General features: G+C 41.5%; 1 protein-coding gene across 2 annotated transcripts in view; it reads left to right on the top strand.

Annotated features, from left to right (window-relative positions):
• Positions 1-15,588, top strand: part of L (zinc finger protein Lobe) — a 604,581-nt gene that overhangs the window by 291,787 nt on the left and 297,206 nt on the right. For both annotated transcript variants that reach the window (XM_083138877.1, XM_083138878.1), the window contains one exon: positions 7,431-7,523. In XM_083138877.1, the coding sequence (XP_082995003.1) occupies positions 7,431-7,523 (93 nt within the window). The remainder of the gene's footprint in view (positions 1-7,430; positions 7,524-15,588) is intronic.

Below are 15,588 nucleotides of genomic sequence, written 5' to 3'. Positions count from 1 at the left end.
TTAACGCAAACCTGGAGGGACTTTTGGACTATTGCGGAGCTCCCATCTTTGAGTTACTTCGCGTTCTCTTCTTTCGTTTTTTTTTCCGCTCCCTTCTTCCCTCCGCTTCTCTCTCATCTTCTTCACTAAGTTTTGGAAATCGAATAATGACTTCTTGGGGAGGCCCCCAGCCCGCAGTTTCCCCGCCCCAGGTAATGGCACCAAAGATTCGGATGATGGCTCTATCTCATCCTCGGGCGTCCTTAGGAGGCCAGACGTCCTTCAATACCCTTGTCCTGTTTATTATGGCACTCTGAGGAGATGGGAAGAGGGGCGGAGGAGGGAAGAGGTGGATGACGTCCGTTTCGGGAAGTTCGAAGGGGAATAACCGCCGTTAAGAAAGTGCGGGAATTTTTAACTCTTGTTTTTCTCCCCGTTGCTTCTTTCCGCAGTCCACATCTCTGAAGAATTCGCGCAAGAATTCCCTCGGGAGCCTGATTCAATTTTTGAAAATAAAAATCTCCCTCCACGCGGCCCTCTTTCCAAGCGACAAAAAATAAAAACATCAAAACGATCCTGTGTGTTTCAATGTTCCTCATTCTGGTCATCTTCGGGGGGTTCCCCTCCCAATCCCGCGGGATCTCTCGTGTCGGAACGCCCTCTCCCGGCGTCCCTGTTCACCCCGAGGACACGGAGGAAACAGTTGACTGTCGAACTCCGTGAGGCGGATGTGTGATTGAGATGCTGATTTCCCCTCGTCCTTTCTTTGCCGGACAAGCTCGCCTGTTCCCGAGGTGTTTTGTTCTCAAGGGAGGAGCGTTTGGCCGTGGCACGGGCTCGTCCATCCAATTCGTCCGTCTCCTTCAAGGAGTTTTCTCTTTATCTCGCATTCAAGGGCGATTGAGACTTTTCCCTGTGGGCCAACCTGTTTTTGTCACTATACTGCAGATTTGGGTCCTTTCATTTCTCGACTTCCATAACCAATTGGTTAGAGCTCTCGCTTTTTGTACGAGCTATCCTACGTTCGATTCACGATGAGAGTCCAAAAAATGTCTATGTTAACCAAGCATCCGAGCACAATTCGCGATTCCAACTACGTGATATGACATCTGGCGAGAGATTTTGGAACTAAACTTCCTTCGCCATGTGGGCGCATGCAGAGAAAACATAGGCAAAGTACATTGATTTTCGAGCAAGTGGTTTTGTCTAGAGAGGTTTAAAACTAACGAAAACCATCCGGAGGCTCCTGCGTCACATTTTTATGTCGTTTATATGTTGTTCTTACAGGATGTTTGTAGATACAGTGGCCACAGAAATTAATGGAATGAAATAAACCGTTACGCGGATACGTAAGTACATTTCGTGTGTGTATTAAGATGTATTACCAACCCCGTAACATCAATGAAGAGCTTCTTATTTAAGGACGATGTTGATATTGGGATTACGTAGTACCTAGGGCACGCTGCCGTAACTCTTGTATGCAGGTGCTCTGTCGTATAAGACTTCTAGCTTCGTAACTGCAATACTTTCACATACGGTTATCCCGATAGGAGGAAGGAATCTATATCAGTTGACAGTTGAATTTTCTTGAAGTTTTTCTGTAGAAGCATCGTTTCCTTGACTCCCATCTGTTTTATAGTTGTGGTAGTGGCGTAGTGCGATGAATTGGTTTCTGTTACCTCTGCAACTGTCGCTCGAGGTTCGGTCTGTGATGGCAGTTCAGTTACGAACTGAGTGTTGTGGTCCTTAAAAGGGCCGACAGAATTTTGGTCCTCAAAAGGGCCGTCAGAATTTTGGTCCTAAAAAGGGTCTATCATTAGTTATTGGTCCTAAAAGGGCCGTTTTGCTATGACATTTCGTGTTATATCTGTGTTGTTGTTGGTTGTCTGTTTAGAATATTTCTGTGACGAACTCGACGAGTGCCTGGAGGACTGCGACGGTTCTATCTGATTCGTTCTTCGTATTTTCTATCTTGTCTTTCGCCGTTCTGATGAGCGTTCTTATTTTCAGGTCTTGCAGTTTTGCCAGTATCCATTTGATGATTTCATTTGTCTCTTTTTGCTCTTCAGTTGGAGCCTGAAGTGTCTGGCTGTAGTTCATGGTAGTCGATGGTGTAGTCTGCGCAGGTGGCTTCTCTTGTGGTAATCTGAATGGTAGTTGTTTCTGTTGTTCCTTCCCATCATCTGGCTTGGGTTTTGGTTTCATCTGATGTATTGATTGGAACATTTTACAGCCCCTGTAGTTGGCCGGATGGTTTCCTCCACAATTACAGCATCTTGCAGGGAGTTTTCGGTCTTTCTTTTGGCATTCTGCTGTGAAATGATTGTTTGCACATTTCACACATCTTGGTTGAGCCTTGCATTGGCTCTGGGAATGCCCTATCCTCTGGCATCTGTGGCATTGCAGTATACCTGGAGAGCGGTATGGTTCCACTTTCATCTCATAGTTCAGGAGGTGATCTTGGCTGTATATATTTCTTGTTGTCTCGCCTTTCTTCAATGTAACTAGGTACAGTGGCATCGGTGTTTTGATGAAGGTTTTCGGATCTCTTCTCTTCATCTGTTGAACTTGTTGTACTTGGTAGTGCTGCGCTGCTAGCTCTGTCTGTATTTCTTTTGTTGGTAGGTCGATTGGCAGATGTCGGAGTACTACTTTGACAGGCCTCTCTCGGTGTGGTTTATCGGTGGCGTAGCTGAGCGAGTGCTCTTTGCAGTGGTTAATGAGCTTGTTGTATGCTGATCTGGTGTTGGCTTGTATCTTCATTCCATCATGTAGAATTCGGATCGTGGCTTGTTTGTCATCTATTACCTTTGTCACCGAAGTGGCACAGTTATATTACTAAATTACTTTGTTCACCTTATTACAAGTAATCAAATTCTGAAAAGAAAGGGTCCGTCAACATTCCAATGACACTGCAAATCTAAATCATCTATATTTTCAGGTAAAGTGTAGGCTATATATTATTTTACTGATATGAAACAAATGAAAATACAGGTCTTCTTCTTCATGACTCTTTATTGCTTCCGTTATCTTATATGCCATCTTGTGAGAGTTTTAGAACTACTCGAAGTGATATGGTTTACCTCAATATCTAAACAAAGATACAACATAGAAGGAGTACAATCATCACTCTTCCATTTTAAAATTAAGCTTAATATTGAATTTTGAAACTACTGTTTGGCGGCGCGGTTGATGAGCGCTAACGCGATGTATAAAAGGTGGTTGTAGTTTTACAAGTCAAACTACACTGGCATTTCCCATGCCATTCAAGGATATAACTTTAAATATTGCAAACACGGATGTGTTCCTCTATATGTAAAGGGTTGTTCATCCATGGACGGCCGCAGGTTTATTTCCAGGGAGGGGAAGCAAGGTATTTCTTCTAGGGCGGAGACGAGGCACATTTCCCTCATAATTGTGCTGTCCCTCAAAAAAGTTGCTTCAGTTTGAAGCATGTCCCTGCAACGCCGTTAACACATACTACCAGCATGGACGTCCGCAGGATTTTTTCCAGGGAGGGGCAAGGAAGGTATTTTTTCCGCGGGGGGCAAACGAAGGCCAATTTTCACCAAAAATAGTGTTGTTCCATAAAAACCCATTGCTTTAATTTGAATTTATGATGTTCATGCAATAATTAACACAGATTATTGTGGCTAAAATGAAATTATATGTGTGAAATACATATTTTTTGGTTGACTTTAATTTTCCAGGGGGGGCCTCGGCCCCCCCTTGCCCCCCCCTTCCGGACGCGACGCCCATGACTACCAGTGGCGTATACTGAGTCCAAGATCTGGGCTATCTCACTATGTCACGTGGTCCTAGGCTAGGTGATCAGGTTGCCAACTCATAAGAAATCAGGTTGCCAACTCATAAGAAATCAGGTTGCCAACTCATAAGAAATCAGGTTACCAACTCATAGGAAATCAGGTTGCCAACTAAGAAGATATCAGGTTGTCAACTCAGAAGAAATCAGGTTGCCAACCCATAGGAAATAAGGTTGCCAACTCCAGATTCAGCATCATCATCTCACTAATATGAATAACAAAATTTACAATTTCTGATCGATTTTTCTCCTTAATTGTATTCTCTAGACTTCAGGCTTCGCAGATAGCCTAGCTATATACGCACCTGCATACTACTGTGACTGAAATGAAAATTTACGTGTGAAATATATAATTTTTGGTTGACTTTCATTTTCTGGACGCCCGTGGGTTCATAAATTCTGCTCCCATACTAACGATAAGCCATGAGCCTTCTCTGTATAAATGGCCTGTTATCCCAGTGTACTATACACCGACGTTTTCTTACATATTACAGCCGCGTCTATTTGCTCATGTAGTTACAGTTTGTCACCGACTTTGCCGCTATTCGAATTCATACCCTCTGGCTCCCCGCGAAGGTGATAAATAATGCAAGAAAGATCGGGAGTCAGGCCTCAGGTGGTTCGCCTGGAGAGTTTGTGTCCAGTGTCTACTCACTGTCGCAAGCGGGGAGACTCGGGGCCTTCCCCCGTGGGACCTCATTATCGATGTGGTCCGCCGAAGCCCCCTCCCCCCACCCTCCACCTTTCTGCCCTTAAACCCGCTCGTTCCGTAAGCCATATGGAAATGTCGAAGCTGCCATGATGCAGTGACGTAGGTTGCGAGTGCCCCTGTGTCTGTTGTACCTGCAACATCCCTGGGGAGGACTGTCCTTTCCTCTGTCCACATGAACGACTGTGATCAATATTCGGCCTCCTCACGTAGCCTTCGTATCACTTTGCACGGACCAGGAAGGGTAATTATGTCGTCTTTTCTCCCCACCCATTCTCCCGGTAGAGAAATCGAAAGCTTTTTCGGAATCCTTCCGTAAAAGGAAATCATTAATGGTATTTTTTTATGTTTGTGTGTTTCCAAATTGTGTATTGTTTTTACTTGTTTCCCTCTTCATAGTTTCCAATTAGGAAATTTTCTTCCCACCTTCTTTCTCTTTCTCACTCTCTGTTTCTTTCTTTTCCTACCTTTCATTCTGTCTCTTTCTCACTCTTTGTCTCTCTCTCATTCTTTTTCTATCTTTCATCCCGACTCTTTCTCACTGTCACTATTTCTATCTTTCTTTCTCTTCTTTCTCACTCTTTGTCTCTCCCTTTTTATTTTCTACCTTTCATCCTGTCTCTTTTTCACTCTGTATCTTTTTCTTTTCATTCTCTGTCTCTCACATTTTTCTCTCCCTCTTTCTTTTTCCATTTTTCATTCTCGCTTTCTCATTCTTTGTCTCTCTTTTCTTCTATCTTTCATCCTCTGTCTCTTTCTCATTCTTTGTCTCTCTCTCTTCTTCTATATTTCATCCTCTGTCTCTTTCTCACTCTTTGTTACTCTCTCTCTTCTTCTATCTTTCATCCTCTGTCTCTTTCTCACTATTTGTCTCTCTCTCCTTCTATCTTTCATCCTCTGTCTCTTTCTCACTATTTGTCTCTCTCCTTCTATCTTTCATCCTCTGTCTCTTTCTCACTCATTGTCTCTCTCTCCTTCTATCTTTCATCCTCTGTCTCTTTCTCACTCTTTGTCTCTCTCTCTCCTTCTATCTTTCATCCTCTGTCTCTTTCTCACTATTTTTCTCTCTCTCTTCTTCTATCTTTCATCCTCTGTCTCTTTCTCACTCATTGTCTCTCTCTCCTTCTATCTTTCATCCTCTGTCTCTTTCTCACTATTTGCCCGACCCTGTGGCCGAGTGGTTAGCACATCGCGCTGCGACGCCAAGGGTCCCGGGTTCGAATCCCGGTCGGGCTTGGTTGTTTGTGAATGTCCATTCATCAATTTCATCGTTTCATCACTCATCCCCATCTTCGCAAATTAGCCAAGAGGCACAAAACGCGAAGTAAAATAAACTAAATCAAATCAAATCAAATCAAATCTTTCTCACTATTTGTCACTCTCTCCTTCTATCTTTCATCCTGTGTCTCTTTGTCACTCTTGTCTCTCTCTTTCTCTTCTACCTTTTATTATGTGTCTCTTCCTCACTCTTGTCTTTCTCTTTTTCTTTTCTCATCCTCTGTCTCTTTCTCAATCTTTGTATCTGTCCTTTTTTTCTTTCATCCTCTGTTTATTTCTCACTCTTTGTCTCACTCTCTTCATCTATCTTCCATTCTCTGTCTCTTTCTATCTATACTAACGAGGCTCATGCGTCTGGACTCACAGCCAGAAAAACCCTCTGTTGTTACTTGTGATGTGTCCTGTTCATGCATGTGTGTGACTGTCCATTCTTCCACCTCATCGTATCACCATTCATCCCCATCCTGAGATTAGCCAAATGTGACAGAAAAACGACGTAAAATAACCTAATTCATTCTCTGTTTATCTATCTCTGCCTCTCTCTCTCCCTCTTTCTTCCTCCTTCCTAGTTTTTATTCTCTATTTTTCACTTACTTACCATTCTTCTCTTCCCCACCTTTCTTTCCCTCTCTCGCTGTCTCTTTATCTATTCTCGCTCTCTTTTTTTTCTTTCTTTTTTTGGTCCTCTGTCTGGACCTTCAGCCTCGCCCTTTTCCACAATTAGTCTCCAGTCTTCCAATTTACAATCTCCCTTCTCTACTGTTCATCGTTCTCAAAGCTCAACATCATCCTTCCACCTCAATTTTGATTTTTCATTTCTTTCCTCCTTGATATAATTTTCGCCTTGATGTTGTTTTGGGAGTATCCTGTCCTCTACTATTTTCTAAATACTTTTAACTATCGTAATTGTTTTGATTTTATGTTACTAATTTTGTACTGCTCTAATTCCATATTCTTTAATGACTACCTTCTCTCCCAAACGAAGCTTCAACGAGCAAAATATGTTTATAATAAAATTTGTTCTTCATGTCCCACATACACAATATATGAAGTTTCTCAGTACGTAGATACTCGGTGTAAATTTAAAGCAAATACCCTCCGAAATATTTGAGTTCTTAAGTGCAATTTATGCACGGGTAGGCTAATCGCGACTGTGTCTACAATTTATAGTGGGAACAGCACAAATGTGCCTCCACTAGGTATGGAAGTCAGGACCCCTTGATTACAAGGTGACGACACTATAGCAAATACAATCGGAGAAAAAAATATAGTTTTTCTAAAATAAGTAAAGAAACACACAAAAAAAACATTCTATTGACAAAGATCTCCCATGTAATAATAACGAAAATATCTGCTGATATTTTTCATATCTTCCTTCTCCGCTGACACAACTTTAATATTTATGATTAAAGATTTGTGTCTGATATGTTACTTTTGAGTGTGGATGTGCCCCTATGATGAAAATATTCAAAAAAGACTTTCCCTTTGTACTCTTGAGTTTCAGTCAAAACTCAATAAAACCTCCGCTGGTTGCAAAGAAAGAGCAAACATCTCATTCTGTTTGTCTGCATGCACGCGCATTGATTCGCCTTGACCGATGTTCCTGTTTCTATCAACAACTTTTCATTTCCTTTTCCGCAGGTTTACCGGACGCTTTCCTCGGAGGTGGAGGGGCGCAGAGGCTATCCCCGCCGACAGCCGTTACCGGGGAAACGGAGAACAGCCTCGAATCAGGTTAGTGAGTGCACTTTGGGAGATGCTATAAAACGTAACCCTCTCCCTCCCTCTCTCCTTTCATCCCCCTCTTGTCCTTTCGCGCCGGCCAAAACTCCGCCACCCACAGTACGCAAACCCTCAACACACGCCTTTCTGTCCTCCCTGCGTTCTTTGAGGACCCCTTCCCCCTGTTTCCAGCAGGGGGGTAACCTCTTTTTCCTGCCCTCCCCCCCACCCTTCACTCTCTCCGACATGGAAGGCTCCGGGCTTTATGGCCAGTGGTCCACAGAGTCCCCCAGGAGTTACTTAGTTCGAGCTAATGGAAACTGAAAGATAGGGTTTCCGTGTATTTGCTGGGATTTTAATTGGCGAGATAGACGTCTCATCAAGAAGGCCGGCTCGGTCCCTAATGACTCTCGCATAGAGACAGAAAAGAGCGGTGGAGACGAGAGGAGGGCCTCGAAACGCGGCCCCGCAGTGGACTCTGATAAATGATACGTGAGATCCGGCCGCTATGTGGAGGCCGAGACAACCACACACGTGACGCATTAAACTTTCAGCATCTCCTCCGGCGGCCTGGACATCCAACATCCTCACTCTGCTGGGATCATCTCTGTCCTCACTTCAACAGTTCTGCCATCCCTCGGAAAGGGTCGGCACCACTTGCTCTCCTGATGTAGCAATTTCTCATACGACCTGCTACAAAGCTGCAATGCGTCGTGTCCCTCAACAAAGTAAACCAATGATTGGTATTAACTCTTCTCTTGTTTGTTGCTGAGAACAGAAAGCTTCGTAAACAACCAAACTGGTCTTGCTTGAACGCAGCAGCTGATGAAGTAATTCGCTTTCGATTTGAATCAGTATGATGGCTTTGGTATCATCACTGCAAGCTTCTGTTAATTCTTTATTTCGACCAGCCATAAGTAATCGCCAATGGTATTAGACTCTGGCACGTTTATAGGAGATTAGATCTTCTGGTGCAACACTGTAAAGTTTCAACAACTCATACCTCAGAATATGGGACATATTGAGGAGTTGTGCACATCTTATGTGGCTGAACTTTTTTTGTGAACATTTTTTAACTATGATTTATTATATTATTATTATCCATATTTTCAAATGAGATATTTACTTTGAGTCCAGCTAAAACTTACTTTAGATTTACTACATGTAAGTTGAAAATAAAACATTACTGTTTGTATTTTTGTTGTTCATTTGTAAGCTGTTTGCATCTCATCTGTTCAATCATGAAGATGATGGTGGACGATAATTACGTAGATGAAATTGAAGGTGCAGAAAGGGACATTGATGTCTATCAAATAAACCAGAAAGTACTGTAATATTTAAAATATCTTTATGTCAATTTTCTTCTCTCAAGAGAAGACTAGTAGTGTCTATGCTTAATGATAAAGTTCTAACATTGGACACTAGAGTAGTTGCCTATTGCTAGCAATTTCTCTATTAACATGCCATAGTACTGTAGTTGCTGGACTTTTATATCGGGTATACACTTTTATCACCTTTATATAGCTTTTTTTCAACAAGTTTCACTCATTGTTGGGCGCTGCATCAATTCTTGACTATCTTTCGACTTCGTAGATTACAAATGATTGTGATCAGGAGCCATTTCACCGACCAATACATCATGTATGTGAGACTTATACTTTACATTGCCGATTTTGATCAAATGAAAAAAGAGCCAATATATTCGATCAGGTTATTTAACGTCTTAATCCCGAAACGGGTCCACTCATGACATGCATACAACCACTTACTGTTTATTCATAACAAATTCTTCCATTTACTCTACGTTATGTAGCATCTCTCGCTCTATTTGTGTGTAAAATTGTTATTTTTATTGTATCTTGAAGTGTATAACATTGTGTCACAACAAAAGAAGAATGTGCAGGTAAGTTCATACAGGGTGGAGCATTTTCGACTACACAATTTGAGGTTGGCAACACTGCAAAACAAATGCATTGGTAGGGCGGTTTCCTCCTGCCTCGTGTACACTGTGACTTTGGATTTAAGTAAGAATGGAGCGTTGGCCTCTACAGCAACGTATATTTTGTGTGGAGCAGTTCGTGTTGACGAAGTCAATTGTAGCGGTGTAGCGTGCATTCCGCAGGGAGTATGGTGATCACCAATGCCGTGGACGAGTTCCTAACAGGAAAACAATCAATGATTGGTGGAAACAATGGCGTGAAGTTGGAAGTGTTCAAAATAAACCGCATGGGAGAAAAAGATCAGTCAGAACACCAGAGAACATGGGTCATGCGTAGCTTTCAAGACCGTTTTGCACAATGTGTTGCCTGTCAGGAACGTCATTTGAAAGATGTTATTTTTAAGAAATAGTTGAGTGCACGTTGTTCATGTATACATTTTATGTAATACAAAGGTGTGATGTTTGTTCTAGAAATGAAAAATGAAAGTAAATGTAATCAGCAAATCATCTGTCTTCATTATAAAGTAAGTAGTCGAAAATGCTCCACCCTGTATAATGCCGAGCGAGGATTGTTCAACCGCCGATGTCAAACTTCTTGTAGTCAACTACTTCTGAAACCGATATACCTTTCTGGCGCTAGTGCAGAATAGAGGTAGCTCTATGATTAGAGTGTTTTTGTCGGAGATATAACACTTCGTTCCTTCTGGCTAGAGTGTAAACTTTCAACTGGTCTGCTCAGAGATTTCTCAGATAAGGAACAGCATAATGCATCAGTGCAACCTTCATTTAAACTTTTAATCGTAATCGATGTGGAAGGAAAGTTAGGTTGCTGGAAATACCTGGCATCAAATGACCAAGATTTCTGATTAAACTTACTTCCACCCACCACAGAGATGCACATGCGATTGTAGTTGTTCCCTCATGTTCCTTGCTTGCTTGATTTGTTGTTTTAAGTACACTTTATGCACAGTAAAGCTAATCGGGACTGGACCTACAGTTTAAAGTGGGATCCGAACCACTATGTGCCTCCACCGGGTATCGAACCCGGGACCCCTTGATTACAAGGCGACGACGCTACCACTGCGCCATCGGGGAGGTTCCAAACAGATGTTCCTTGGCGTTGTGTGTAATCTTTTCTAGTCATTTCGTATGGAGTCGCATACGCAGGGGGTTGATAGGGGCTATAACCCCCGTTGGCCCAGATTCCCTTGAAAGAAACATCAAGTACACAACAAAGATGGGAAAATATACCACTACCTAACCATAAACCGCCTTTTACGGCTATATCCCTCATGGCTTTTGTCGGAGATATAACAATTCGTTCTTTTTGGCTAAAGCGTAGACTTTTAACTGACTTGCTCAGAGACTTCTCAGATAAGGAACTATAACAATAGATAGTGTGTGGGAAGAAAAATAAGTCATCAGGTGATAAATCAGGTGAGTACGAACAATGAGTCATTAATTCAACATTTTTACTGGACAAAAAATCAACAGTTTGGTGTGCTGAGTGGGAACTGGCGTTGTCATGGTAAAGAATAATGCGACGTTTTGGGTTTGTATTACGCAATTCCTTGATGACCTCTGGCAAACAAATTGTTGTATACCACTCAGCATTTACAGTCCTTCGATCTTCTAAAGCTATTGTTGCCACTTGTCCGGTATAACCGAAGAAACAAGCAATCATTTACTTGGCAGCACTCCTCGAACGAACAACTCTTGTTGGTTTCGGCTCACTTTGAAACACCCAAACAGTGGATTGCTGTTTAGTTTCGGGTTCGTATGAATAGCTCCAAGTTTCGTCTCCTGTAACGATGTAATACACCAAATTTGACTTGCATCGGTTGAATTTTTTGAGCATTTCTTTACACCAATTTACACGAACCTGTTTTTGAGCTTCGGTCAAGTTGTGTAGGATCCAACGGCTTTAAAGTTTCCGTACGTTCAGATGACCATGCAAAATCGTATGTATTGCTTTCATGTCAATGTTCAAGAATTCCTGAATCTCACGGTATGTCACATGCCGATATCTCTCAATCATTTCACGCACAGCATCAACATTACTGGCAACAACAGACGTGGATGGACGACCTTCACGAAATTCATCACTGAGAAATGTGCGACCACGCTGGAATTCGGAAAACAAATTGTACACAGTCCTATTGGATGGTGCTTCATCCCAAAAAGCCAAATGAAGTCGCTCGATGCATTGTTTTGGTGTTAAACTACATTTGAAATTATAAAAAATCATTGCCCGAAAGTGTTCACGAGAAATTTCCATTTCTCGCACGAAACTACTTCTTCAAACTGCTGTGAAAAATAAACAAATAGGCATAAACAAACAATCAAAGATAATTTAAACATAGAAAAGGTCTATTCTTCCGATATTTATAATAGCGGAACACTAGCACCACTGTTGGTGGTAGTTTGCAGAAACTTTTCCAGCAACCCTCGTATCTACGATTCTGTTCACAATTTTCTCTCTGTGGTCATTTTTGCGAATTCTTTCTCTTATCGGAGCGCTTTATGTTATAGCATCAACTTGAACACGAAGTTCTTAGTATTGTTCGGAGTGGAGAGGATTCCATTCGCCGCGAGGGCCATCGCAGTTTTGTTTCTCTCCCCGAGTCTGCGAGCTCGCGGGGGAGAGAACCGTGGGGTGTTGTTCCACTCCATTCCGTGAGGCTCTGCGGGCGGCCTGTTGGCAGGGGCACACATGGCGCTGACAGAGCCAAACTCGACCGCTCCGCGGAATGAATCTGAAACGCCGCGGGGGGCCGGGCCCCAATCCCAGACCCGCGGGGGGCTCCTCCAACCTGGAAGAAGGGAGACGGATCACGCTAGCACGCTCACAATGGGAAAGCAGCTTCGTTTGCGCGCTCCCGTACAATAGCCAGTAATTATGCTTTTCCCCCCAAGGTGGTGGTGGCGGCTTTTGGTCACCGCGGCGTCGTGGAAAGGGCGGAAAAAATAACTTTCTTACTTTGGCATTTGCAAGCGTTCTCTGAAATTTGCGTCGAAATTTCAACATTAATTTCGCTTTGCTTGTGTTCGTGGCACCTGCAGTGACGAGATTTTGTTTTCATAAACAACAAGTATACATGTACTGCATCCAAGTACTGACCAGGCCCGACGCTGCTTGACTTCGGTGATCGGACGATAACGGATATATTCAGCGTGGTATGGCCCCAAATTAGAGACAGATTTCTGGACATAGACAGACAAGAAATAACAGCTGACTGCCAACCGAAGACCTCAATCAGGGAACAGCAAAAAGTAAAAGAATGGGGAAAGCTAAATACGTATATCAATGTTGTCGGGAAAGGAGGAAAGAGGCGCGCTGGCATGGTTCAGACTAGGTGGATGGAAACAATTAAGGAAGAGAAACGAAATGTACTTTGTGCGATGGAGAGGAGACGGACAAGCATATCATCCTGAATTGTCCTTCTACACGTGACCTAAGGGACATGTTTCTGACAAACCTAACAGGAAGGGAGGTGATAGAAGTGGTAGACGATAGAATAGACAAAAGAAGCGGGGAAACAAGTGGGGAAATACCTGGGGGAAATAAGAGAACGCCGAGGGAAATGAGTGATTATGCTCCAACCGAGCCATCTTTATAGTGTAACATAAAGTGTAAACATCCCTTATCACTAGGGACATTGAATTTTCGCTATGCGCGAAATCGCGAAATGTGAAAAAAGATGCAATTTTGAACATTCTGCACGTAACTACACCCCCAATGATGAAATATGCATGAGTTTTATTCGCGAAGTAATGCGAAATGTGTGCTTTTCCACGAAATGAACGCTTTTTCGCAAAATAACCGTGAAATATCATCAAATTAAGTAGAAAACACGCAAAAACCGGCAATCGAGGTTGTGCGCGCAAACTGTCGATTTGTAACGAAATGTTTGCGTAAAGTTTCCTACCACTAGCAGCTGAAGAACGTTTTATCTTCGATCACATCAAGAAGACGCTGCAAATTGGGATTTCCCATGCACATAATCTCAGTTTGAAAACTTCACTCCCTGTGAAGCTGCATTCCTTTCTTCCCCCGAATGTCTACTCAACTTCCAGTTTCATTGAACTTGTTAGCTGTAGCAGCGATAAGATTAGTCTGTTCCCGCACATCAAGGGAAACAATGGTGTCATTTGTGTTCAGTCATGAATGAATTTTGTTTATCATCATGTGATTTTCAACATGTGTTTGTGTATGTGCAGTAGTGATTATTTTATTTGTTGGACAGCAAGGATATCCTTTAAATACATACAATGAATAAATCACTTGAGATATGCAATTTAGAAATGAAGTGATTTTGTGTTGATGTTTTCTTTTTGGTTGGACAGCTAAGTACTTGTGTATGTGTACAGTATATAAAATTGAAGTAGTTTATCAATTTATAGATCTTTTGTATGTTGTTTCCTCTCATGATGAAAAAGTGTGTGCCAATTTTTTTTTCCACCGCTGGTATATACCGCTGATCTATCATTTTATTTACCGCTCTCCTCAGTTTTTATTTACCATAAATTTGTCTCCCTACTTATCACATAACGAAAAGGGGAGAATGGAAGCGTGGAAGACAGCCCGAGAAATGGTGCAGGGGGGGGGGGGTTGTGTGGGATGTGAAAGATTGAAATAGAGTACAGGTATATAGAGCCTGGAGGCCAAATTAACCAGCCACATAACTTTATTTGCATGTGCAGTATTTGGATTGTTAAACTATACTTATTATGTCTAATTTCCTTATATCTGATCAAGTACTAAGAGTTATTTGTATTTTAACGTAAGGAGGGTACAATATTAATACTTTAAGGGAAGAGAAAGTGTGTGTAAAGTAAAATTAAAATTTATGTAGTGCGTACAGCGTTCAGCTCGTGCAAGGAAAATGCAAAATAAATACAAATAAAAATGTACTGCATGCTCACTACCACGTCATTTGCAGTATGTAGGGTGAGGATAGAATTACTGAATTTAATAATGTAAAAATGACAGTGCACTAAAATATATTTAATATGATCATGCAATTCGTATCATATGATCAATTCATATCATTTTGGCTATTCGTATTATCGCCGTTTTCCTTCCTTGCCCTCTCATCTTCCCGCCACGATTAACTTCACGATACAAATAATCTGAGTCAATTAAAGCCAGGGGTTTATACTACAGAATTTTTCAACTGGGAGACTTTTTAAAGGATAAATTTAGTGCCAACATGACCATAAATTGTGCTTTTGTGGGAAAAAGTTTTTCGGGGGTGTTGAGAAGAAATATGTGGGGGCGACTGCGTGTAGCGTGTAGAAAAATCGCTGAGTAGAGCAATCAACCAACTACTTTAGCACCACGAGGAGCGTTGAATCATAACAGAATATGATGTGAGGGTCGAAAACCTTACCTATCATTTTAGTAAGTATTTTGCACTAATTATAAATACGTTTATAATTTATCAAGCAACTCACGTGGATATATTGTATCTTCAATCCCAGTAATTTATTTATAATGTGTGCATAAATTTCATAAATTATATCGTGTATCTTAGCGCTTGCTATTTTATAAAGACTTAATTAATACTAATGAAGAAACTCGATACATGTAGAATATCCAGGGAAAAATTAACTTATTTTTTATATTGATTGTTGTATTTTAAATCACGTTATCTCCCACTTTTGGCAATCGCAATCTTGATAAGAGAAATTGATGGAAGGACAATCACCCACACTTACAGATAGCACACGCCACAAATTCCACAGAGGATTACTGGCTTTGAGTTGAGACGACAGAGCCTTTATTAGTCTGCAAAAGGCAGCCTAGGATATCATTTATATTTTCAACATTTTCATATTTAGAAACCTATCAGAAAACAGAATTCAAAAGTATTATTTTATGAACTAAAGCGTTTAGAAAGTATCTTATTATTTATCTGTAACCTGCTTAATAGCAACAATTATAGTTATGACTAGTAATATCTTTGCGATTGTGAAAGTTGAACCCCTAGATTCTTGAACTACAGTGTTTCTCACTCGTAAGGGGCCCCGGAAAAAGTGTTATAAAAATCTTAATAAAAGAGGATATGAAACCAAATTTGTACATGACATACCTTTATGGTTGAGAAATGAAGGTACATTACAAGAAGTGCTGGA

The sequence above is a fragment of the Lepisma saccharinum genome, chromosome 17, assembly GCF_977018435.1.
Source record: "Lepisma saccharinum chromosome 17, izLepSacc3.1, whole genome shotgun sequence".
In the NCBI taxonomy this organism is placed as follows: domain Eukaryota; kingdom Metazoa; phylum Arthropoda; class Insecta; order Zygentoma; family Lepismatidae; genus Lepisma; species Lepisma saccharinum.
Note: the sequence above shows the minus strand (reverse complement) of the source record. Positions and strands in the feature narration are given on the sequence as shown.